Genomic DNA, 26,287 nt, shown 5'->3' with positions numbered 1-26,287 from the left:
GGAAGCTCAGACCTGAACAGCTCAGACTGTGTGCAGCACCACTAAGGATAGGAAGCTCAGACCTGACCAGCTCAGACTGTGTGTGCAGCACCACTAAGGATAGGGAGCTCAGACCTGACCAGCACAGACTGTGTGTGCAGCACCACTAAGGATAGGAAGCTCAGACCTGACCAGCTCAGACTGTGCGCAGCACCACTAAGGATAGGAAGCTCAGACCTGAACAGCTCAGACGGTGTGCAGCACCACTAAGGATAGGAAGCTCAGACCTGACCAGCTCAGACTCTGTGCAGCACCACTAAGGATAGGAAGCTCAGACCTGAACAGCTCAGACGGTGTGTGCAGCACCACTAAGGATAGGAAGCTCAGACCTGACCAGCTCAGACTGTGTGTGCAGCACCACTAAGGATAGGAAGCTCAGACCTGACCAGCTCAGACTGTGTGTGCAGCACCACTAAGGATAGGAAGCTCAGACCTGAACAGCTCAGACTGTGTGCAGCACCACTAAGGATAGGAAGCTCAGACCTGAACAGCTCAGACTGTGTGTGCAGCACCAGTAAGCATAGGAAGCTCAGACCTGAACAGCTCAGACTGTGTGTGCAGCACCACTAAGGATAGGAAGCTCAGACCTGAACAGCTCAGACTGTGTGTGCAGCACCACTAAGGATAGGAAGCTCAGACCTGACCAGCTCAGACTGTGTGTGCAGCACCACTAAGGACAGGGAGCTCAGACCTGAACAGCTCAGACTGTGTGCAGCACCACTAAGGATAGGGAGCTCAGACCTGAACAGCTCAGACTGTGTGCAGCACCACTAAGGATAGGGAGCTCAGACCTGACCAGCTCAGACTGTGTGCAGCACCACTAAGGATAGGAAGCTCAGACCTGACCAGCTCAGACTGTGTGTGCAGCACCACTAAGGATAGGAAGCTCAGACCTGAACAGCTCAGACGGTGTGCAGCACCACTAAGGATAGGAAGCTCAGACCTGAACAGCTCAGGCTGTGTGTGCAGCACCACTAAGGATAGGAAGCTCAGACCTGACCAGCTCAGACTGTGTGCAGCACCACTAAGGATAGGAAGCTCAGACCTGACCAGCTCAGACTGTGTGCAGCACCACTAAGGATAGGGAGCTCAGACCTGATCAGCTCAGACTGTGTGTGCAGCACCACTAAGGACAGGGAGCTCAGACCTCAACAGCTCAGACTGTGTGTGCAGCACCACTAAGGACAGGGAGCTCAGACCTCAACAGCTCAGACTGTGTGCAGCACTACTAAGGATAGGAAGCTCAGACCTGACCAGCTCAGACTGTGTGTGCAGCACCACTAAGGACAGGGAGCTCAGACCTCAACAGCTCAGACTGTGTGTGCAGCACCACTAAGGACAGGGAGCTCAGACCTCAACAGCTCAGACTGTGTGTGCAGCACCACTAAGGACAGGAAGCTCAGACCTGACCAGCTCAGACAGTGTGCAGCACCACTAAGGATAGGAAGCTCAGACCTGAACAGCTCAGACTGTGTGTGCAGCACCACTAAGGATAGGAAGCTCAGACCTGACCAGCTCAGACTGTGTGCAGCACCACTAAGGATAGGAAGCTCAGACCTGACCAGCTCAGACTGTGTGCAGCACCACTAAGGATAGGAAGCTCAGACCTGACCAGCTCAGACTGTGTGCAGCACCACTAAGGATAGGGAGCTCAGACCTGAACAGCTCAGACTGTGTGCAGCACCACTAAGGATAGGAAGCTCAGACCTGACCAGCTCAGACTGTGTGTGCAGCACCACTAAGGATAGGAAGCTCAGACCTGAACAGCTCAGACTGTGTGTGCAGCACCACTAAGGCTAGGAAGCTCAGACCTGAACAGCTCAGACTGTGTGCAGCACCACTAAGGATAGGAAGCTCAGACCTGACCAGCTCAGACTGTGTGCAGCACCACTAAGGATAGGAAGCTCAGACCTGACCAGCTCAGACTGTGTGCAGCACCACTAAGGATAGGAAGCTCAGACCTGACCAGCTCAGACTGTGTGCAGCACCACTAAGGATAGGGAGCTCAGACCTGACCAGCTCAGACTGTGTGCAGCACCACTAAGGATAGGAAGCTCAGACCTAAACAGCTCAGACTGTGTGTGCAGCACCACTAAGGATAGGGAGCTCAGACCTGATCAGCTCAGACTGTGTGCAGCACCACTAAGGATAGGAAGCTCAGACTTGAGCAGCTCAGACTGTGTGTGCAGCACCACTAAGGATAGGAAGCTCAGACCTGATCAGCTCAGACTGTGTGCAGCACCACTAAGGATAGGAAGCTCAGACCTGAACAGCTCAGACTGTGTGCAGCACTACTAAGGATAGAAAGATCAGACCTGAACAGCTCAGACTGTGTGCAGCACCACTAAGGATAGGAAGCTCAGACCTGACCAGCTCAGACTGTGTGTGCAGCACCACTAAGGATAGGGAGCTCAGACGTGAACAGCTCAGACTGTGTGCAGCACCACTAAGGATAGGAAGCTCAGACCTGACCAGCTCAGACTGTGTGTGCAGCACCACTAAGGATAGGAAGCTCAGACCTGACCAGTTCAGACTGTGTGCAGCACCACTAAGGATAGGAAGCTCAGACCTGACCAGCTCAGACTGTGTGCAGCACCACTAAGGATAGGAAGCTCAGACCTGACCAGCTCAGACTGTGTGCAGCACCACTAAGGATAGGGAGCTCAGACCTGAACAGCTCAGACTGTGCAGCACCACTAAGGATAGGAAGCTCAGACCTGAACAGCTCAGACTGTGTGTGCAGCACCACTAAGGATAGGAAGCTCAGACCTGAACAGCTCAGACTGTGTGTGCAGCACCACTAAGGATAGGAAGCTCAGACCTGACCAGTTCAGACTGTGTGCAGCACCACTAAGGATAGGAAGCTCAGACCTGACCAGCTCAGACTGTGTGCAGCACCACTAAGGATAGGAAGCTCAGACCTGACCAGCTCAGACTGTGTGCAGCACCACTAAGGATAGGGAGCTCAGACCTGAACAGCTCAGACTGTGCAGCACCACTAAGGATAGGAAGCTCAGACCTGAACAGCTCAGACTGTGTGCAGCACCACTAAGGACAGGAAGCTCAGACCTGAACAGCTCAGACTGTGCCCAGCACCACTAAGGATAGGAAGCTCAGACCTGATCAGCTCAGACTGTGTGCAGCACCACTAAGGATAGGAAGCTCAGACCTGACCAGCTCAGACTGTGTGCAGCACCACTAAGGATAGGGAGCTCAGACCTGAACAGCTCAGACTGTGTGCAGCACCACTAAGGATAGGGAGCTCAGACCTGACCAGCTCAGACTGTGTGCAGCACCACTAAGGATAGGGAGCTCAGACCTGACCAGCTCAGACTGTGTGCAGCACCACTAAGGATAGGGAGCTCAGACCTGACCAGCTCAGACTGTGCCCAGCACCACTAAGGATAGGGAGCTCAGACCTGACCAGCTCAGACTGTGTGCAGCACCACTAAGGATAGGGAGCTCAGACCTGAACAGCTCAGACTGTGCCCAGCACCACTAAGGATAGGGAGCTCAGACCTGACCAGCTCAGACTGTGTGCAGCACCACTAAGGATAGGGAGCTCAGACCTGAACAGCTCAGACTGTGCCCAGCACCACTAAGGATAGGAAGCTCAGACCTGAACAGCTCAGACTGTGTGTGCAGCACCACTAAGGATAGGAAGCGCAGACCTGAACAGCTCAGACTGTGTGCAGCACCACTAAGGATAGGAAGCTCAGACCTGAACAGCTCAGACTGTGTGCAGCACCACTAAGGATAGGAAGCTCAGACCTGAACAGCTCAGACTGTGTGCAGCACCACTAAGGATAGGAAGCTCAGACCTGAACAGCTCAGACTGTGTGTGCAGCACCACTAAGGATAGGGAAGCTCAGACCTGAACAGCTCAGACTGTGTGCAGCACCACTAAGGATAGGAAGCTCAGACCTGACCAGCTCAGACTGTGTGCAGCACCACTAAGGATAGGAAGCTCAGACCTGACCAGCTCAGACTGTGTGTGCAGCACCACTAAGGATAGGAAGCTCAGACCTGACCAGCTCAGACTGTGTGTGCAGCACCACTAAGGACTAGGAAGCTCAGACCTGAACAGCTCAGACTGTGTGCAGCACCACTAAGGATAGGAAGCTCAGACCTGAACAGCTCAGACTGTGTGCAGCACCACTAAGGATAGGAAGCTCAGACCTGAACAGCTCAGACTGTGTGCAGCACCACTAAGGATAGGAAGCTCAGACCTGAACAGCTCAGACTGTGTGCAGCACCACTAAGGATAGGAAGCTCAGACCTGAACAGCTCAGACTGTGTGCAGCACCACTAAGGATAGGAAGCTCAGACCTGAACAGCTCAGACTGTGTGCAGCACCACTAAGGATAGGAAGCTCAGACCTGAACAGCTCAGACTGTGTGTGCAGCACCACTAAGGATAGGAAGCTCAGACCTGAACAGCTCAGACTGTGTGCAGCACCACTAAGGATAGGAAGCTCAGACCTGACCAGCTCAGACTGTGTGTGCAGCACCACTAAGGATAGGAAGCTCAGACCTGAACAGCTCAGACTGTGTGCAGCACCACTAAGGATAGGGAGCTCAGACCTGACCAGCTCAGACTGTGTGCAGCACCACTAAGGATAGGAAGCTCAGACCTGAACAGCTCAGACTGTGTGTGCAGCACCACTAAGGATAGGGAGCTCAGACCTGACCAGCTCAGACTGTGTGCAGCACCACTAAGGATAGGAAGCTCAGACCTGACCAGCTCAGACTGTGTGTGCTAGCACCACTAAGGATAGGAAGCTCAGACCTGACCAGCTCAGACTGTGTGCAGCACCACTAAGGATAGGAAGCTCAGACCTGAACCAGCTCAGACTGTGTGCAGCACCACTAAGGATAGGGAAGCTCAGACCTGAACCAGCTCAGACTGTGTGCAGCACCACTAAGGATAGGGAAGCTCAGACCTGACCAGCTCAGACTGTGTGCAGCACCACTAAGGATAGGAAGCTCAGACCTGACCAGCTCAGACTGTGTGCAGCACCACTAAGGATAGGAAGCTCAGACCTGAACAGCTCAGACTGTGTGCAGCACCACTAAGGATAGGGAAGCTCAGACCTGAACAGCTCAGACTGTGTGCAGCACCACTAAGGATAGGAAGCTCAGACCTGACCAGCTCAGACTGTGTGCAGCACCACTAAGGATAGGGAGCTCAGACCTGACCAGCTCAGACTGTGTGCAGCACCACTAAGGATAGGAAGCTCAGACCTGAACAGCTCAGACTGTGTGTGCAGCACCACTAAGGATAGGGAAGCTCAGACCTGAACAGCTCAGACTGGTGTGCAGCACCACTAAGGATAGGAGCTCAGACCTGACCAGCTCAGACTGTGTGCAGCACCACTAAGGATAGGAAGCTCAGACCTGACCAGCTCAGACTGTGTGCAGCACCACTAAGGATAGGAAGCTCAGACCTGACCAGCTCAGACTGTGTGCAGCACCACTAAGGATAGGAAGCTCAGACCTGACCAGCTCAGACTGTGTGCAGCACCACTAAGGATAGGAGCTCAGACCTGACCAGCTCAGACTGTGTGGCAGCACCACTAAGGATAGGGAAGCTCAGACCTGAACAGCTCAGACTGTGTGCAGCACCACTAAGGATAGGAAGCTCAGACCTGACCAGCTCAGACTGTGTGTGCAGCACCACTAAGGATAGGAAGCTCAGACCTGACCAGCTCAGACTGTGTGTGCAGCACCACTAAGGATAGGAAGCTCAGACCTGACAGCTCAGACTGTGTGCAGCACCACTAAGGATAGGAAGCTCAGACCTGACCAGCTCAGACTGTGTGTGCAGCACCACTAAGGATAGGAGCTCAGACCTGAACAGCTCAGACTGTGTGTGCAGCACCACTAAGGATAGGAAGCTCAGACCTGAACAGCTCAGACTGTGTGTGCAGCACCACTAAGGATAGGAAGCTCAGACCTGAACAGCTCAGACTGTGTGTGCAGCACCACTAAGGATAGGAAGCTCAGACCTGAACAGCTCAGACTGTGTGTGCAGCACCACTAAGGATAGGAAGCTCAGACCTGACAGCTCAGACTGTGTGTGCAGCACCACTAAGGATAGGAAGCTCAGACCTGAACAGCTCAGACTGTGTGCAGCACCACTAAGGATAGGGAAGCTCAGACCTGACCAGCTCAGACTGTGTGTGCAGCACCACTAAGGATAGGAAGCTCAGACCTGAACAGCTCAGACTGTGTGCAGCACCACTAAGGATAGGAAGCTCAGACCTGAACAGCTCAGACTGTGTTGCAGCACCACTAAGGATAGGAAGCTCAGACCTGACCAGCTCAGACTGTGTGCAGCACCACTAAGGATAGGAAGCTCAGACCTGAACAGCTCAGACTGTGTGCAGCACCACTAAGGATAGGAAGCTCAGACCCTGAACAGCTCAGACTGTGTGCAGCACCACTAAGGATAGGAGAGCTCAGACCTGACCAGCTCAGACTGTGTGCAGCACCACTAAGGATAGGGAAGCTCAGACCTGAACAGCTCAGACTGTGTGCAGCACCAGCACCACTAAGGATAGGAAGCTCAGACCTGAACAGCTCAGACTGTGTGCCAGCACCACTAAGGATAGGGAGCTCAGACCTGAACAGCTCAGACTGTGTGTGCAGCACCACTAAGGACAGGAAGCTCAGACCTGAACAGCTCAGACGGTGTGCAGCACCACTAAGGATAGGAAGCTCAGACCTGAACAGCTCAGACTGTGTGCAGCACCACTAAGGATAGGAAGCTCAGACCTGACCAGCTCAGACTGTGTGCAGCACCACTAAGGATAGGAAGCTCAGACCTGACCAGCTCAGACTGTGTGCAGCACCACTAAGGATAGGGAGCTCAGACCTGAGCAGCTCAGACTGTGTGCAGCACCACTAAGGATAGGGAGCTCAGACCTGACCAGCTCAGACTGTGTGTGCAGCACCACTAAGGATAGGAAGCTCAGACCTGACCAGCTCAGACTGTGTGCAGCACCACTAAGGATAGGAATCTCAGACCTGACCAGCTCAGACTGTGTGCAGCACCACTAAGGATAGGAAGCTCAGACCTGACCAGCTCAGACTGTGTGTGCAGCACCACTAAGGATAGGGAGCTCAGACCTGAGCAGCTCAGACTGTGTGCAGCACCACTAAGGATAGGGAGCTCAGACCTGAGCAGCTCAGACTGTGTGCAGCACCACTAAGGATAGGGAGCTCAGACCTGACCAGCTCAGACTGTGTGCAGCACCACTAAGGATAGGAAGCTCAGACCTGACCAGCTCAGACTGTGTGCAGCACCACTAAGGATAGGAAGCTCAGACCTGACCAGCTCAGACTGTGTGCAGCACCACTAAGGATAGGAAGCTCAGACCTGACCAGCTCAGACTGTGTGTGCAGCACCACTAAGGATAGGAAGCTCAGACCTGACCAGCTCAGACTGTGTGCAGCACCACTAAGGATAGGGAGCTCAGACCTGTCCAGCTCAGACTGTGTGCAGCACCACTAAGGATAGGAAGCTCAGACCTGACCAGCTCAGACTGTGTGCAGCACCACTAAGGATAGGAAGCTCAGACCTGACCAGCTCAGACTGTGTGCAGCACCACTAAGGATAGGGAGCTCAGACCTGAACAGCTCAGACTGTGTGTGCAGCACCACTAAGGATAGGAAGCTCAGACCTGATCAGCTCAGACTGTGTGTGCAGCACCACTAAGGATAGGAAGCTCAGACCTGATCAGCTCAGACTGTGTGTGCAGCACCACTAAGAATAGGAAGCTCAGACCTGAACAGCTCAGACTGTGTGTGCAGCATCACTAAGGATAGGAAGCTCAGACCTGAACAGCTCAGACTGTGTGCAGCACCACTAAGGATAGGAAGCTCAGACCTGAACAGCTCAGACTGTGTGTGCAGCATCACTAAGGATAGGAAGCTCAGACCTGAACAGCTCAGACTGTGTATGCAGCACCACTAAGGATAGGAAGCTCAGACCTGACCAGCACAGACTGTGTGCAGCACCACTAAGGATAGGAAGCTCAGACCTGACCAGCTCAGACTGTGTGCAGCACCACTAAGGATAGGAAGCTCAGACCTGAACAGCTCAGACTGTGTGCAGCACCACTAAGGATAGGAAACTCAGACCTGACCAGCTCAGACTCTGTGCAGCACCACTAAGGATAGGAAGCTCAGACCTGACAGCTCAGACTGTGTGCAGCACCACTAAGGATAGGAAGCTCAGACCTGACCAGCTCAGACTGTGTGCAGCACCACTAAGGATAGGAAGCTCAGACCTGACCAGCTCAGACTGTGTGCAGCACCACTAAGGATAGGAAGCTCAGACCTGACCAGCTCAGACTGTGTGCAGCACCACTAAGGATAGGAAGCTCAGACCTGACCAGCTCAGACTGTGTGTGCAGCACCACTAAGGATAGGAAGCTCAGACCTGACCAGCTCAGACTGTGTGCAGCACCACTAAGGATAGGAAGCTCAGACCTGACCAGCTCAGACTGTGTGTGCAGCACCACTAAGAATAGGAAGCTCAGACCTGAACAGCTCAGACTGTGTGTGCAGCATCACTAAGGATAGGAAGCTCAGACCTGAACAGCTCAGACTGTGTGCAGCACCACTAAGGATAGGAAGCTCAGACCTGAACAGCTCAGACTGTGTGCAGCACCACTAAGGATAGGAAACTCAGACCTGACCAGCTCAGACTCTGTGCAGCACCACTAAGGATAGGAAGCTCAGACCTGAACAGCTCAGACTGTGTGCAGCACCACTAAGGATAGGAAGCTCAGACCTGACCAGCTCAGACTGTGTGCAGCACCACTAAGGATAGGAAGCTCAGACCTGACCAGCTCAGACTGTGTGCAGCACCACTAAGGATAGGAAGCTCAGACCTGACCAGCTCAGACTGTGTGCAGCACCACTAAGGATAGGAAGCTCAGACCTGAACAGCTCAGACTGTGTGTGGAGCACTACTAAGGATAGGGAGCTCAGACCTGAACAGCTCAGACTGTGTGCAGCACCACTAAGGATAGGGAGCTCAGACCTGAACAGCTCAGACTGTGTGCAGCACCACTAAGGATAGGGAGCTCAGACCTGAGCAGCTCAGACTGTGTGCAGCACCACTAAGGATAGGAAGCTCAGACCTGAACAGCTCAGACTGTGTGCAGCACCACTAAGGATAGGAATCTCAGACCTGACCAGCTCAGACTGTGTGCAGCACCACTAAGGATAGGAAGCTCAGACCTGACCAGCTCAGACTGTGTGTGCAGCACCACTAAGGATAGGAAGCTCAGACCTGACCAGCTCAGACTGTGTGCAGCACCACTAAGGATAGGAATCTCAGACCTGACCAGCTCAGACTGTGTGCAGCACCACTAAGGATAGGGAGCTCAGACCTGAGCAGCTCAGACTGTGTGCAGCACCACTAAGGATAGGGAGCTCAGACCTGAACAGCTCAGACTGTGTGCAGCACCACTAAGGATAGGGAGCTCAGACCTGAACAGCTCAGACTGTGTGCGCAGCACCACTAAGGATAGGAAGCTCAGACCTGACCAGCTCAGACTGTGTGCAGCACCACTAAGGATAGGAAGCTCAGACCTGAACAGCTCAGACTGTGTGCACCACCACTAAGGATAGGAAGCTCAGACCTGACCAGCTCAGACTGTGTGCAGCACTACTAAGGATAGGAAGCTCAGACCTGACCAGCTCAGACTCTGTGCAGCACCACTAAGGATAGGAAGCTCAGACCTGACCAGCTCAGACTGTGTGCAGCACCACTAAGGATAGGGAGCTCAGACCTGACCAGCTCAGACTGTGTGCAGCACCACTAAGGATAGGAAGCTCAGACCTGACCAGCCCAGACTGTGTGCAGCACCACTAAGGATAGGAAGCTCAGACCTGAACAGCTCAGACTATGTGCAGCACCACTAAGGATAGGAAGCTCAGACCTGACCAGCTCAGACTGTGTGCAGCACCACTAAGGATAGGGAGCTCAGACCTGATCAGCTCAGACTGTGTGTGCAGCACCACTAAGGATAGGAAGCTCAGACCTGACCAGCTCAGACTGTGTGTGCAGCACCACTAAGGATAGGGAGCTCAGACCTGACCAGCTCAGACTGTGTGCAGCACCACTAAGGATAGGAAGCTCAGACCTGACCAGCCCAGACTGTGTGCAGCACCACTAAGGATAGGAAGCTCAGACCTGAACAGCTCAGACTATGTGCAGCACCACTAAGGATAGGAAGCTCAGACCTGACCAGCTCAGACTGTGTGCAGCACCACTAAGGATAGGGAGCTCAGACCTGATCAGCTCAGACTGTGTGTGCAGCACCACTAAGGATAGGAAGCTCAGACCTGACCAGCTCAGACTGTGTGTGCAGCACCACTAAGGATAGGAAGCTCAGACCTGAACAGCTCAGACTGTGCAGCACCACTAAGGATAGGAAGCTCAGACCTGAACAGCTCAGACTGTGTGCAGCACCACTAAGGATAGGAAGCTCAGACCTGACCAGCTCAGACTGTGTGCAGCACCACTAAGGATAGGGAGCTCAGACCTGAGCAGCTCAGACTGTGTGCAGCACCACTAAGGATAGGGAGCTCAGACCTGACCAGCTCAGACTGTGTGTGCAGCACCACTAAGGATAGGAAGCTCAGACCTGACCAGCTCAGACTGTGTGCAGCACCACTAAGGATAGGAATCTCAGACCTGACCAGCTCAGACTGTGTGCAGCACCACTAAGGATAGGGAGCTCAGACCTGAGCAGCTCAGACTGTGTGCAGCACCACTAAGGATAGGGAGCTCAGACCTGAACAGCTCAGACTGTGTGCAGCACCACTAAGGATAGGGAGCTCAGACCTGAACAGCTCAGACTGTGTGCGCAGCACCACTAAGGATAGGAAGCTCAGACCTGACCAGCTCAGACTGTGTGCAGCACCACTAAGGATAGGAAGCTCAGACCTGAACAGCTCAGACTGTGTGCACCACCACTAAGGATAGGAAGCTCAGACCTGACCAGCTCAGACTGTGTGCAGCACTACTAAGGATAGGAAGCTCAGACCTGACCAGCTCAGACTCTGTGCAGCACCACTAAGGATAGGAAGCTCAGACCTGACCAGCTCAGACTGTGTGCAGCACCACTAAGGATAGGGAGCTCAGACCTGACCAGCTCAGACTGTGTGCAGCACCACTAAGGATAGGAAGCTCAGACCTGACCAGCCCAGACTGTGTGCAGCACCACTAAGGATAGGAAGCTCAGACCTGAACAGCTCAGACTATGTGCAGCACCACTAAGGATAGGAAGCTCAGACCTGACCAGCTCAGACTGTGTGCAGCACCACTAAGGATAGGGAGCTCAGACCTGATCAGCTCAGACTGTGTGTGCAGCACCACTAAGGATAGGAAGCTCAGACCTGACCAGCTCAGACTGTGTGTGCAGCACCACTAAGGATAGGAAGCTCAGACCTGAGCAGCTCAGACTGTGTGCAGCACCACTAAGGATAGGAAGCTCAGACTCAGACTGTGTGCAGCACCACTAAGGATAGGAAGCTCAGACCTGAACAGCTCAGACGGTGTGCAGCACCACTAAGGATAGGGAGCTCAGACCTGACCAGCTCAGACTGTGCGCAGCACCACTAAGGATAGGAAGCTCAGACCTGACCAGCTCAGACTGTGTGCAGCACCACTAAGGATAGGAAGCTCAGACCTGACCAGCTCAGACTGTGTGCAGCACCACTAAGGATAGGAAGCTCAGACCTGACCAGCTCAGACTGTGTGCAGCACCACTAAGGATAGGAAGCTCAGACCTGAACAGCTCAGACTGTGTGCAGCACCACTAAGGATAGGGAGCTCAGACCTGAGCAGCTCAGACTGTGTGCAGCACCACTAAGGATAGGGAGCTCAGACCTGACCAGCTCAGACTGTGTGTGCAGCACCACTAAGGATAGGAATCTCAGACCTGACCAGCTCAGACTGTGTGTACAGCACCACTAAGGATAGGAAGCTCAGACCTGAACAGCTCAGACTGTGTGTGCAGCACTACTAAGGATAGGAAGCTCAGACCTGACCAGCTCAGACTGTGTGCAGCACCACTAAGGATAGGAAGCTCAGACCTGAACAGCTCAGACTGTGTGTGCAGCACTACTAAGGATAGGAAGCTCAGACCTGACCAGCTCAGACTGTGTGCAGCACCACTAAGGATAGGAAGCTCAGACCTGAACAGCTCAGACTGTGTGCAGCACCACTAAGGATAGGAAGCTCAGACCTGTACAGCTCAGACTGTGTGCAGCACCGCTAAGGATAGGAAGCTCAGACCTGAACAGCTCAGACTGTGTGCAGCACCACTAAGGATAGGAAGCTCAGACCTGATCAGCTCAGACTGTGTGCAGCACCACTAAGGATAGGAAGCTCAGACCTGAGCAGCTCAGACTGTGTGCAGCACCACTAAGGATAGGGAGCTCAGACCTGACCAGCTCAGACTGTGTGCAGCACCACTAAGGATAGGAAGCTCAGACCTGAACAGCTCAGACTGTGTGTGCAGCACCACTAAGGATAGGAAGCTCGGACCTGACCAGCTCAGACTGTGTGTGCAGCACCACTAAGGATAGGAAGCTCAGACCTGAACAGCTCAGACTGTGTGCAGCGCCACTAAGGATAGGGAGCTCAGACCTGACCAGCTCAGACTGTGTGCAGCACCACTAAGGATAGGAAGCTCAGACCTGAACAGCTCAGACTGTGTGCAGCACCACTAAGGATAGGGAGCACAGACCTGAACAGCTCAGACTGTGTGCAGCACCACTAAGGATAGGGAGCTCAGACCTGACCAGCTCAGACTGTGTGCAGCACCACTAAGGATAGGAAGCTCAGACCTGACCAGCTCAGACTGTGTGTGCAGCACCACTAAGGATAGGAAGCTCAGACCTGACCAGCTCAGACTGTGCGCAGCACCACTAAGGATAGGAAGCTCAGACCTGAGCAGCTCAGACTGTGTGCAGCACCACTAAGGATAGGGAGCTCAGACCTGACCAGCTCAGACTGTGTGTGCAGCACCACTAAGGATAGGAAGCTCAGACCTGAACAGCTCAGACTGTGTGTGCAGCACCACTAAGGATAGGAAGCTCAGACCTGACCAGCTCAGACTGTGTGCAGCACCACTAAGGATAGGAAGCTCAGACCTGACCAGCTCAGACTGTGCCCAGCACCACTAAGGATAGGAAGCTCAGACCTGACCAGCTCAGACTGTGTGTGCAGCACCACTAAGGATAGGAAGCTCGGACCTGACCAGCTCAGACTGTGTGTGCAGCACCACTAAGGATAGGGAGCTCAGACCTGAACAGCTCAGACTGTGTGCAGCACCACTAAGGATAGGAAGCTCAGACCTGAACAGCTCAGACTGTGTGTGCAGCACCACTAAGGATAGGAAGCTCGGACCTGACCAGCTCAGACTGTGTGTGCAGCACCACTAAGGATAGGAAGCTCAGACCTGAACAGCTCAGACTGTGTGCAGCACCACTAAGGATAGGAAGCTCAGACCTGACCAGCTTAGACTGTGTGCAGCACCACTAAGGATAGGAAGCTCAGACCTGAGCAGCTCAGACTGTGTGTGCAGCACCACTAAGGATAGGAAGCTCAGACCTGACCAGCTTAGACTGTGCGCAGCACCACTAAGGATAGGAAGCTCAGACCTGAACAGCTCAGACTGTGTGTGCAGCACCACTAAGGATAGGAAGCTCAGACCTGACCAGTTTAGACTGTGTGCAGCACCACTAAGGATAGGAAGCTCAGACCTGAACAGCTCAGACTGTGTGTGCAGCACCACTAAGGATAGGAAGCTCAGACCTGACCAGCTCAGACTGTGTGCAGCACCACTAAGGATAGGAAGCTCAGACCTGATCAGCTCAGACTGTGTGTGCAGCACCACTAAGGATAGGAAGCTCAGACCTGACCAGCTCAGACTGTGTGCAGCACCACTAAGGATAGGAAGGTCAGACCTGACCAGCTCAGACTGTGTGTGCAGCACCACTAAGGATAGGGAGCTCAGACCTGAACAGCTCAGACTGTGTGCAGCACCACTAAGGATAGGGAGCTCAGACCTGACCAGCTCAGACTGTGTGCAGCACCACTAAGGATAGGGAGCTCAGACCTGACCAGCTCAGACTGTGTGCAGCACCACTAAGGATAGGAAGCTCAGACCTGACCAGCTCAGACTGTGTGCAGCACCACTAAGGATAGGAAGCTCAGACCTGACCAGCTCAGACTGTGTGCAGCACCACTAAGGATAGGGAGCTCAGACCTGAACAGCTCAGACTGTGTGCAGCACCACTAAGGATAGGGAGCTCAGACCTGAACAGCTCAGACTGTGTGCAGCACCACTAAGGATAGGAAGCTCAAACCTGAACAGCTAAGACTGTGTGCAGCACCACTAAGGATAGGAAGCTCAGACCTGAACAGCTCAGACGGTGTGCAGCACCACTAAGGATAGGAAGATCAGACCTGAACAGCTCAGACTGTGTGCAGCACCACTAAGGATAGGAAGCTCAGACCTGAACAGCTCAGACTGTGTGTGCAGCACCACTAAGGATAGGAAGCTCAGACCTGCACAGCTCAGACTGTGTGCAGCACCACTAAGGATAGGAAGCTCAGACCTGAACAGCTCAGACTGTGTGCAGCACCACTAAGGATAGGGAGCTCAGACCTGACCAGCTCAGACTGTGTGCAGCACCACTAAGGATAGGAAGCTCAGACCTGAACAGCTCAGACTGTGTGCAGCACCACTAAGGATAGGAAGCTCAGACCTGACCAGCTCAGACTGTGTGCAGCACCACTAAGGATAGGAAGCTCAGACCTGACCAGCTCAGACTGTGTGCAGCACCACTAAGGATAGGAAGCTCAGACCTGAACAGCTCAGACTGTGTGCAGCACCACTAAGGATAGGAAGCTCAGACCTGACCAGCTCAGACTGTGTGCAGCACCACTAACGATAGGAAGCTCAGACCTGAACAGCTCAGACTGTGCGCAGCACCACTAAGGATAGGAAGCTCAGACCTGACCAGCTCAGACTGTGTGCAGCACCACTAACGATAGGAAGCTCAGACCTGAACAGCTCAGACTGTGCGCAGCACCACTAAGGATAGGAAGCTCAGACCTGAACAGCTCAGACTGTGTGTGCAGCACCACTAAGGATAGGAAGCTCAGACCTGACCAGCTCAGACTGTGTGCAGCACCACTAAGGATAGGAAGCTCAGACCTGACCAGCTCAGACTGTGTGTGCAGCACCACTAAGGATAGGAAGCTCAGACCTGACCAGCTCAGACTGTGTGTGCAGCACCACTAAGGATAGGAAGCTCAGACCTGAACAGCTCAGACTGTGTGCAGCACCACTAAGGATAGGAAGCTCAGACCTGAACAGCTCAGACTGTGTGTGCAGCACCACTAAGGATAGGGAGCTCAGACCTGACCAGCTCAGACTGTGTGCAGCACCACTAAGGATAGGAAGCTCAGACCTGTACAGCTCAGACTGTGTGCAGCACCACTAAGGATAGGGAGCTCAGACCTGAACAGCTCAGACTGTGTGCAGCACCACTAAGGATAGGGAGCTCAGACCTGACCAGCTCAGACTGTGTGCAGCATCACTAAGGATAGGAAGCTCAGACCTGACCAGCTCAGACTGTGTGCAGCACCACTAAGGATAGGAAGCTCAGACCTGACCAGCTCAGACTGTGTGCAGCACCACTAAGGATAGGGAGCTCAGACCTGACCAGCTCAGACTGTGTGCAGCACCACTAAGGATAGGGAGCTCAGACCTGAACAGCTCAGACTGTGCGCAGCACCACTAAGGATAGGGAGCTCAGACCTGAACAGCTCAGACTGTGTGCAGCACCACTAAGGATAGGAAGCTCAGACCTGATCAGCCCAGACTGTGTGCAGCACCACTAAGGATAGGAAGCTCAGACCTGAGCAGCTCAGACTGTGCGCAGCACCACTAAGGATAGGAAGCTCAGACCTGAACAGCTCAGACTGTGTGCAGCACCACTAAGGATAGGAAGCTCAGACCTGAGCAGCTCAGACTGTGCGCAGCACCACTAAGGATAGGAAGCTCAGACCTGAGCAGCTCAGACTGTGCGCAGCACCACTAAGGATAGGGAGCTCAGACCTGAACAGCTCAGACTGTGTGCAGCACCACTAAGGATAGGGAGCTCAGACCTGACCAGCTCAGACTGTGTGTGCAGCACCACTAAGGATAGGAAGCTCAGACCTGACCAGCTCAGACTGTGTGCAGCACCACTAAGGATAGGAAGCTCAGACCTGACCAGCTCAGACTGTGTGTGCAGCACCACTAAGGATAGGAAGCTCAGACCTGAGCAGCTCAGACTGTGTGCAGCACCACTAAGGATAGGAAGCTCAGACCTGAACAGCTCAGACTGTGTGCAGCACCACTAAGGATAGGAAGCTCAGACCTGAGCAGCTCAGACTGTGTGCAGCACCACTAAGGATAGGAAGCTCAGACCTGAACAGCTCAGACTGTGTGTGCAGCACCACTAAGGATAGGGAGCTCAGACCTGACCAGCTCAGACTGTGTGCAGCACCACTAAGGATAGGAAGCTCAGACCTGACCAGCTCAGACTGTGTGCAGCACCACTAAGGATAGGGAGCTCAGACCTGAACAGCTCAGACTGTGTGCAGCACCACTAAGGATAGAAAGCTCAGACCTGACCAGCTCAGACTGTGTGCAGCACCACTAAGGATAGGAAGCTCAGACCTGACCAGCTCAGACTGTGTGCAGCACCACTAAGGATAGGAAGCTCAGACCTGACCAGCTCAGACTGTGTGCAGCACCACTAAGGATAGGAAGCTCAGACCTGAGCAGCTCAGACTGTGTGCAGCACCACTAAGGATAGGAAGCTCACACCTGAACAGCTCAGACTGTGTGTGCAGCACCACTAAGGATAGGGAGCTCAGACCTGACCAGCTCAGACTGTGTGCAGCACCACTAAGGATAGGGAGCTCAGACCTGAACAGCTCAGACTGTGTGCAGCACCACTAAGGATAGGAAGCTCAGACCTGACCAGCTCAGACTGTATGCAGCACCACTAAGGATAGGGAGCTCAGACCTGAACAGCTCAGACTGTGTGCAGCACCACTAAGGATAGGAAGCTCACACCTGAACAGCTCAGACTGTGTGTAGCACCACTAAGGATAGGAAGCTCAGACCTGACCAGCTCAGACTGTGTGCAGCACCACTAAGGATAGGGAGCTCAGACCTGAACAGCTCAGACTGTGTGCAGCACCACTAAGGATAGGGAGCTTAGACCTGACCAGCTCAGACTGTGCGCAGCACCACTAAGGATAGGGAGCTCAGACCTGACCAGCTCAGACTGTGTGCAGCACCACTAAGGATAGGGAGCTCAGACCTGAACAGCTCAGACTGTGTGCAGCACCACTAAGGATAGGAAGCTCAGACCTGAACAGCTCAGACTGTGTGCAGCACCACTAAGGATAGGAAGCTCAGACCTGAACAGCTCAGACTGTGTGTGCAGCACCACTAAGGATAGGAAGCTCAGACCTGCACAGCTCAGACTGTGTGCAGCACCACTAAGGATAGGAAGCTCAGACCTGACCAGCTCAGACTGTGTGCAGCACCACTAAGGATAGGGAGCTCAGACCTGAACAGCTCAGACTGTGTGCAGCACCACTAAGGATAGGAAGCTCAGACCTGAACAGCTCAGACTGTGTGCAGCACCACTAAGGATAGGAAGCTCAGACCTGACCAGCTCAGACTGTGTGTAGCACCACTAAGGATAGGAAGCTCAGACCTGACCAGCTCAGACTCTGTGCAGCACCACTAAGGATAGGAAGCTCAGACTGTGTGCAGCACCACTAGGGATAGGAAGCTCAGACCTGAGCAGCTCAGACTGTGTGCAGCACCACTAAGGATAGGAAGCTCAGACCTGAACAGCTCAGACTGTGTGCAGCACCACTAAGGATAGGAAGCTCAGACCTGACCTGCTCAGACTGTGTGCAGCACCACTAAGGATAGGAAGCTCAGACCTGACCTGCTCAGACTGTGTGTAGCACCACTAAGGATAGGGAGCTCAGACCTGACCAGCTCAGACTGTGTGTGCAGCACCACTAAGGATAGGAAGCTCAGACCTGACCAGCTCAGACTGTGTGTGCAGCACCACTAAGGATAGGGAGCTCAGACCTGAACAGCTCAGACTGTGTACAGCTCCACTAAGGATAGGGAGCTCAGACCTGACCAGCTCAGACTGTGTGCAGCACCACTAAGGATAGGGAGCTCAGACCTGAACAGCTCAGACTGTGTGCAGCACCACTAAGGATAGGAAGCTCAGACCTGAACAGCTCAGACTGTGTGCAGCACCACTAAGGATAGGGAGCTCAGACCTGACCAGCTCAGACTGTGTGCAGCACCACTAAGGATAGGGAGCTCAGACCTGACCAGCTCAGACTGTGTGTGCAGCACCACTAAGGATAGGAAGCTCAGACCTGAACAGCTCAGACTGTGTGCAGCACCACTAAGGATAGGAAGCTCAGATCTGACCAGCTCAGACTGTGTGCAGCACCACTAAGGATAGGAAGCTCAGACCTGACCAGCTCAGACTGTGTGCAGCACCACTAAGGATAGGAAGCTCAGACCTGACCAGCTCAGACTGTGTGTGCAGCACCACTAAGGATAGGAAGCTCAGACCTGAACAGCTCAGACTGTGTGTGCAGCACCACTAAGGATAGGGAGCTCAGACCTGACCAGCTCAGACTGTGTGTGCAGCACCACTAAGGATAGGAAGCTCAGACCTGACCAGCTCAGACTGTGTGTGCAGCACCACTAAGGATAGGGAGCTCAGACCTGACCAGCTCAGACTGTGTGTGCAGCACCACTAAGGATAGGGAGCTCAGACCTGACCAGCTCAGACTGTGTGTGCAGCACCACTAAGGATAGGGAGCTCAGACCTGACCAGCTCAGACTGTGTGTGCAGCACCACTAAGGATAGGAAGCTCAGACCTGAGCAGCTCAGACTGTGTGCAGCACCACTAAGGATAGGAAGCTCAGACCTGACCAGCTCAGACTGTGTGCAGCACCACTAAGGATAGGAAGCTCAGACCTGACCAGCTCAGACTGTGTGTGCAGCACCACTAAGGATAGGAAGCTCAGACCTGAGCAGCTCAGACTGTGTGCAGCACCACTAAGGATAGGAAGCTCAGACCTGACCAGCTCAGACTGTGTGCAGCACCACTAAGGATAGGGAGCTCAGACGTGAACAGCTCAGACTGTGTGCAGCACCACTAAGGATAGGAAGCTCAGACCTGAGCAGCTCAGGCTGTGTGTGCAGCACCACTAAGGATAGGAAGCTCAGACCTGAACAGCTCAGACTGTGTGCAGCACCACTAAGGATAGGAAGCTCAGACTCAGACTGTGTGTGCAGCACCACTAAGGATAGGAAGCTCAGACCTGAACAGCTCAGACTGTGTGCAGCACCACTAAGGATAGGAAGCTCAGACCTGAGCAGCTCAGACTGTGCGCAGCACCACTAAGGATAGGGAGCTCAGACCTGAACAGCTCAGACTGTGTGCAGCACCACTAAGGATAGGGAGCTCAGACCTGACCAGCTCAGACTGTGTGCAGCACCACTAAGGATAGGGAGCTCAGACCTGAACAGCTCAGACTGTGTGTGCAGCACCACTAAGGATAGGAAGCTCAGACCTGACCAGCTCAGACTGTGTGTGCAGCACCACTAAGGACAGGAAGCTCAGACCTGACCAGCTCAGACTGTGTGCAGCACCACTAAGGATAGGGAGCTCAGACCTGAACAGCTCAGACTGTGTGTGCAGCACCACTAAGGATAGGAAGCTCAGACCTGACCAGCTCAGACTGTGTGCAGCACCACTAAGGATAGGAGGCTCAGACCTGAACAGCTCAGACTGTGTGCAGCACCACTAAGGATAGGGAGCTCAGACCTGAGCAGCTCAGACTGTGCGCAGCACCACTAAGGATAGGAAGCTCAGACCTGACCAGCTCAGACTGTGTGCAGCACCACTAAGGATAGGGAGCTCAGACCTGAACAGCTCAGACTGTGTGTGCAGCACCACTAAGGATAGGAAGCTCAGACCTGACCAGCTCAGACTGTGTGCAGCACCACTAAGGATAGGAAGGTCAGACCTGAGCAGCTCAGACTGTGCGCAGCACCACTAAGGATAGGAAGCTCAGACCTGACCAGCTCAGACTGTGTGCAGCACCACTAAGGATAGGGAGCTCAGACCTGACCAGCTCAGACTGTGTGTGCAGCACCACTAAGGACAGGAAGCTCAGACCTGACCAGCTCAGACTGTGTGCAGCACCACTAAGGATAGGAAGCTCAGACCTGACCAGCTCAGACTGTGTGTGCAGCACCACTAAGGATAGGGAGCTCAGACCTGTACAGCTCAGACTGTGTGCAGCACCACTAAGGATAGGGAGCTCAGACCTGTACAGCTCAGACTGTGTGTGCAGCACCACTAAGGATAGGAAGCTCAGACCTGCACAGCTCAGACTGTGTGCGCAGCCTGGGAGTACTGATTGATAGGAAATTAAGCTTCAGGAATCAGATTTCAGCTGTTGCGAAACATCCCTTCTTTCACCTAAGGAATATTGCGAGGATTAGACATCTCATACCTCCAACGGATCTTATACCTCTAGTTTATCTCTTCACATCATGGCTGGACTACTGCAGTGCTCTCTATACAGGCCTTCCAAACAAAGACCTGCACCACCTACAGCTAGTACAGAATGCTGCTGCAAGGCTGTTAGCAATCCCGCCATTGCCCCAGAACACCAGCCCTTCACACACTCAACTGGCTACCGGTAAAAGGAAGAGTTCGGTTTAAGATTGGATTATTGACATTCCAATTCTTGTACTCTCTGGGTCCTGGATAGCTGAAGGACTTGTTGCAGCTGCATCTCACACTCTCTCTAGAAATGTTATTGTTGTGACAGATTCACCTGCGCAAGATACGCCCATCGTGCATGAGAGAACGCGAACAAAGGCGTACTGCGGAGTGCCCCTTTGCGATTAGCTTGGCTTAAAATAAAGTACAGACTAACCAGAAAGCTCATGGTCAACCAGAACACCAATGAGTTCTGGTTCGCCATGAGCATGCTGGGTAATCTGTACCTCTGGGTGTTTCAAGTCCTACTCCATAGAACCAAACTAATCCATGCCATGCACTGATGAGGATTAACCGATCTGAAACAGTCTGTATGCATGTTGGATTATTGTGGCTCTGCACAAATAACAAGCTGACACATCATTGCATTCCAGCGGTTCTGGAGGTGTGGCTAGCTTACAGGGACAACAAGGGATCATTTGCATATTCAGCAGTGATGCATTGTGGGAGACCTTAGATGATTCTTCTAGCTGCTCCACAGCCTGAGATATAAATCCCCAGATAGGGAAGCTGGTAAACAAGGCGTGATTGTTGGAATAACCCAATTCCTTACAGGACTGGAGAGATTGGCGTATTCGCACACCGATGTGAGTCGGTGGCAGTGTTACTGACCTCTATATGAGATTGCAATGAGTAAACATACAATCAAAATGGGACTGTGTGTGGACTCACCAACCGATCCATACAGTTACTTTGCCTGCAGTGCTGAATGCCTCTCTGAGCCAGAGGCTGAATGGTAAACTGCGGCAAAGGAAAGAGGAATTGGAGGGTGACGTCACAACTGTATTGTACTGCTGCTGGTTACGTCAGTGCGAGGGCCGGAGCTGACTGCTGCCGGTCACGTCAGTGCGAGGGCCGGGGCTGACTGCTGCCGGTCACGTCAGTGCGAGGGCCGGGGCTGACTGCTGCCGGTCACGTCAGTGCGAGGGCCGGGGCTGACTGCTGCCGGTCACGTCAGTGCGAGGGCCGGGGCTGACTGCTGCCGGTCACGTCAGTGCGAGGGCCGGGGCTGACTGCTGCCGGTCACGTCAGTGCGAGGGCCGGGGCTGACTGCTGCCGGTCACGTCAGTGCGAGGGCCGGGGCTGACTGCTGCCGGTCACGTCAGTGCGAGGGCCGGGGCTGACTGCTGCCGGTCACGTCAGTGCGAGGGCCGGGGCTGACTGCTGCCGGTCACGTCAGTGCGAGGGCCGGGGCTGACTGCTGCCGGTCACGTCAGTGCGAGGGCCGGGGCTGACTGCTGCCGGTCACGTCAGTGCGAGGGCCGGGGCTGACTGCTGCCGGTCACGTCAGTGCGAGGGCCAGGGCTGACTGCTGCCGGTCACGTCAGTGCGAGGGGCGGGGCTGACTGCTGCTGGTCACGTCAGTGCGAGGGCCGGGGCTGACTGCTGCTGCTGCTCTTTACTGACAATATAAATTGTTACCTTAGACGGAAGTCTGAAGCTTTCGGTTGGACTCAAGTCATGGACTCCGTCTTGTGGACTTTTCAGACCCTGAAAATAAAAATGGAATATGAAAAATAATTAGTGCCATGGAAGCGAAGCAGCCTGCTCTGTACTATGGAGAGGGGGGAACTAGGGGCCACATTAGGGGAGATCTGGGGAGGGAGGAGGAGAGGGAGGGGTATTGGGGTAACATCAGGGGGGGATCTGGGGAGACAGGGGAGGGGTATTGAGGTGACAGGGGGGTTCTAGGGAGATCTGGGGGGGACAGGAGGAGGGGGAGGAGTATTGGGGTGACATTAGGGAGATTTGGGGGGACAGGAGGAGGGGCATATGGGGAGACATTAGGGGGGGATCTAGACAGACAGGAGGAGGGGTATTGGGGTGACAGTGAGATCTGGGGGGACAGGAGGAGGGGGAGGGGCATGTGGGGAGGCAGGGGGAGGAGTATTGGGGTGACATTAGGGGGGATCTGGGGGGACAGGAGGCAGGGGGAGGAGTATTGGGGTGACATCAGGGGGACAGGAGGAGGGGGAGGGGCATGTGGGGAGGCAGGGGGAGGGGTATTGGGGTGACATTAGGGGGGATATGGGGGGACAGGAGGGGGGGGCATGTGGGGAGGCAGGGGGAGGAGTCACATTAGAGGAGGGGTGACGTCACCTGGCGGGTCATGAGGGATTTGATCTTCTGCATTCTCCGGTAGCTCCGCCTCCTCTCGGGTCTCGGGACGTTTCCTAGACACACGGAGCCGCCATGTTGCCAGTCACGTGACTCCGCTTTAGCTGTGATGGCTCACGTGACTGAAGCGGGCGGGGCAGGGACGCAGAAGGGGCGGGGCACCAGGTCAGCAGGACTTGCTGAAGCTTCAGGGGACTAGTGTGACGTCATTAGGCTCCGCCTCCTCCTCCTTCCGCTCTGTCTACAGAGAGGGTCGGGTGCGGGGGCGTGGCTGAGGTGTGAGGAGGCGTGCCGTGTAATGACAGACAGCGAGCAGAGTGTATACAGCGTGAGAGGAGGCGTGGCTGAGGGGTGTGGTTGTGCCGTATAAGGGAACGTGCGAGCGGAGTGTATACAGTGGGAGGGGGCGTGGCTGAGGGGCGTGGTTGTGCCGTATAAGGGGACGTGCGAGCGGAGTGTATACAGTGGGAGGGGGCGTGGCTGAGGGGCGTGGTTGTGCCGTATAAGGGGACGTGCGAGCGGAGTGTATACAGTGGGAGGGGGCGTGGCTCTCTGCTCAGGATGACTGTAAACTGTGTTAGAACGATTCGGTTCACGAAGGGGGTGGAGCCAGGAGCGGCACGCCCCCCTCTCAGCGGGCAGGCGGGTCCTGGAAGCAGAGCAGAGATCGGCTCAGTTGCATGCTAGTGATGTGAATTCCGGCTCTTCTCAGAGAATCGGCTCTTCTGAATTGGCTCCCAGTAAAGAGCCGGCTCTTACGGCTCTCAATCGGCTCTTCATTAAATATCACAGGACACCACTCAGAATCGGAGGAAAAGCCCCGCCCCCGTCTCCATGACAACTCCAGACTGCTTCTCTGACTGGGGCAATCCCTCCTGCTACTGCTCTGCTCCGCCCCAAACGCTCCTACAAGCTGCAAGAGGAGGACTACATCTCCCAACATGCCTCAGCGCCCTTTATTACACAGCAAAGCAGAGCTCTGTGGGGCGGCTGAGGCATCGGCTCTTGTCGTTCACAGCAAAGAGCCGGCTCTTAGAGCGACCGACCCATCACTAGTTGGAGGGGAGGCAGCCTTGCAGGGACAGCAGGTAGATAAGAGAGAGGGGACATGGGTGCCACTGCCAGATATGTGTAGAGCACACATACTGGCTGCAATGTGCTGCCCATTATAGGCTGGCTGTTCCGTAGTGCTGCACAGTGCACACATTAGAAACTTTTGGCTCAGCTCAGCACAGCTCAGTAACTTTGCAGGCACTGTGATTGCTGTGCAATATGATCCTCCTGCACTGCTCTAAACAGCTGCACTTCACTTCTGGGAATGCTTTGGGGAATGCTTTCTTTCACTGTGCGACGTTTGCTTTCAAAGTACACAGATGAACATGTAGGTGAAATACATGTAAAGCATAATGATTGCAGCATGTGGGTATTGTGTGCAAACATTTCTGCTCTCTGCTCGTCCCTCCTCCCTTCTCTATCCACTCCCTGCCCTCTGTCCATCTTCTCCCCTTCTCTGTCTACCATCTCCCCTTCTCTCTCCACTCCCTGCCCTTCTCTGTCCATCTTCTCCCCTTCTGTGAGAAAACGCGGAAAATCCGCTGCTGGTGCTCAGAGCAAGGCGGCTGATTCCGCATCCAACGCGGCAGTTTGCACGCGGAGGCCTACATCTGCTAGTATGGCTGAACGCGGAGAAACCGCCGCATGCTCTAATAGCGGTGTGGCTGGTTCCGTGTCCAGCACAGCGGATGGTATACAACACATGTCTGGTGTGGCTGGGACTGATAGTCCACACAGATTCAGAAGGTCGCGCGCGCCGAGAGGCAGAGCTTATATGACAGCCAGAAGAGAGTCAGCTGACCAAGCCGGTCAGCTGACATTTTGACCAGTTTTCATTGGTCCAGCACTTAGGGGAGGCACTGGTGAGCGCTGTAGTATATATACTGGGTGCTGGTCATTTCTCTAGTGTCTGCCGTTGCGATCACTACGTGGTAGCACTCAGACCTTTTGTCAGAATCTGTGTTATTATCTCAGACTAGTTCCAGGGTGTTGATGACTAAGGAGCTCACACCCAAGTCTAGGGATTTATGTTATCATCTGTTATATGTCAGACTAGTTCCAGGGTGTTGACGATCACGGAGCTCACACCCAAGACTAGGCATTGTTATTATCTGTTATGACTTTCCGCTTTCCTGACCACTCTTCTGATCACTGATTTGGTACCTCGTTATATCTGATACTCTGTTGCCGAACCCTGCCTGTCTTTAGATTCCGTATCAGCCTCCTGTCTTTGTACCTCATCTGTCTGTCTGTTGCCGACCTGGCCTGTCCGACCTCGAGAACTATCCCTCTGTTGGAGATAGCTCACAGACCTGTCAGTGACACCTTCTCATAGGTGTCACTCACGATCTGGTTCCTCCTACTTCCAGCCTGACTCCTCCCTTGGCAGAGTCTCAGGCTACGTTTAGGAACTCGTTCTTGGTGCAGTATCCATACTGCCTTAGCACCTGCTCTTCAGGTGCGGTACTCAAAGTATTACTGTTACACCAAAACACTCATATCACTCAGGTGTCCAGAGGTTAGTGATATATCTGATTATCGGTGATTCTGCAGATCATCAATAATCGGTGTGAGGAAACGCGGAAAAGCCGCCGCAAGTACTCAGAGTGAGGCGGCTGATTCCGCGTCCAACATGGCGGTGCAACGCGGAGAAACCGCTGCACGCCCTATGGGCAGAGCGGTAGAGTCCGCGTTGAAAGCGGCAGGTTGCTCGCATGAGAATGCTACTGACAGTGTGGCTAGACGCGGGGAAGCCGCCGCTTGCTCGGAAAGCAGTGCGGCTGGCCCCGCGCTCAAACCAACGGATACATTGCAAAACATGTCTGGTGTGGCTGGGACTGATAGTCCACACAGGTTCAGAAGGACGCGCGCGCGCGCTGAAAGGCAGAGCTTATATGACAGCCAGAAGAGAGTCAGCTGACCCAGCCGGTCAGCTGACATTTTCACCAGCTCTCATTGGTCCAGCACTTAGGGGAGGCGCTGGATAGCGCTAGGGTATATATACTGGGTGCTGGTCAGTTCTCTGGTGTCTGGCGTTGCGATCACTACGTGGTAGCACTCAGACCTTGTCAGTGTTCTAGATCAGTTTCCTAGGTGTTGATGATCAAGGAGCTCACACCTTAGTATAGGAATTCTG

General features: G+C 54.0%; 1 protein-coding gene across 2 annotated transcripts in view; it reads right to left on the bottom strand.

The window, feature by feature from the left end:
• The window catches only part of VPS50 (VPS50 subunit of EARP/GARPII complex), a 330,838-nt gene extending 307,543 nt beyond the window's left edge, over positions 1-23,295 (bottom strand). For both annotated transcript variants that reach the window (XM_068238471.1, XM_068238472.1), the window contains exons 1-2: positions 23,080-23,295; positions 22,402-22,470 (exon numbers count right to left, since the gene is read on the bottom strand). In XM_068238471.1, the coding sequence (XP_068094572.1) occupies positions 22,402-22,470; positions 23,080-23,112 (102 nt within the window). In that variant the 5' untranslated portion in view covers positions 23,113-23,295. The remainder of the gene's footprint in view (positions 1-22,401; positions 22,471-23,079) is intronic.
• Between the last annotated feature and the right edge of the window lie 2,992 nt (positions 23,296-26,287).

Source organism: Hyperolius riggenbachi, chromosome 5 (assembly GCF_040937935.1).
Source record: "Hyperolius riggenbachi isolate aHypRig1 chromosome 5, aHypRig1.pri, whole genome shotgun sequence".
Taxonomy (NCBI): Eukaryota; Metazoa; Chordata; class Amphibia; order Anura; family Hyperoliidae; genus Hyperolius; species Hyperolius riggenbachi.
Note: the sequence above shows the minus strand (reverse complement) of the source record. Positions and strands in the feature narration are given on the sequence as shown.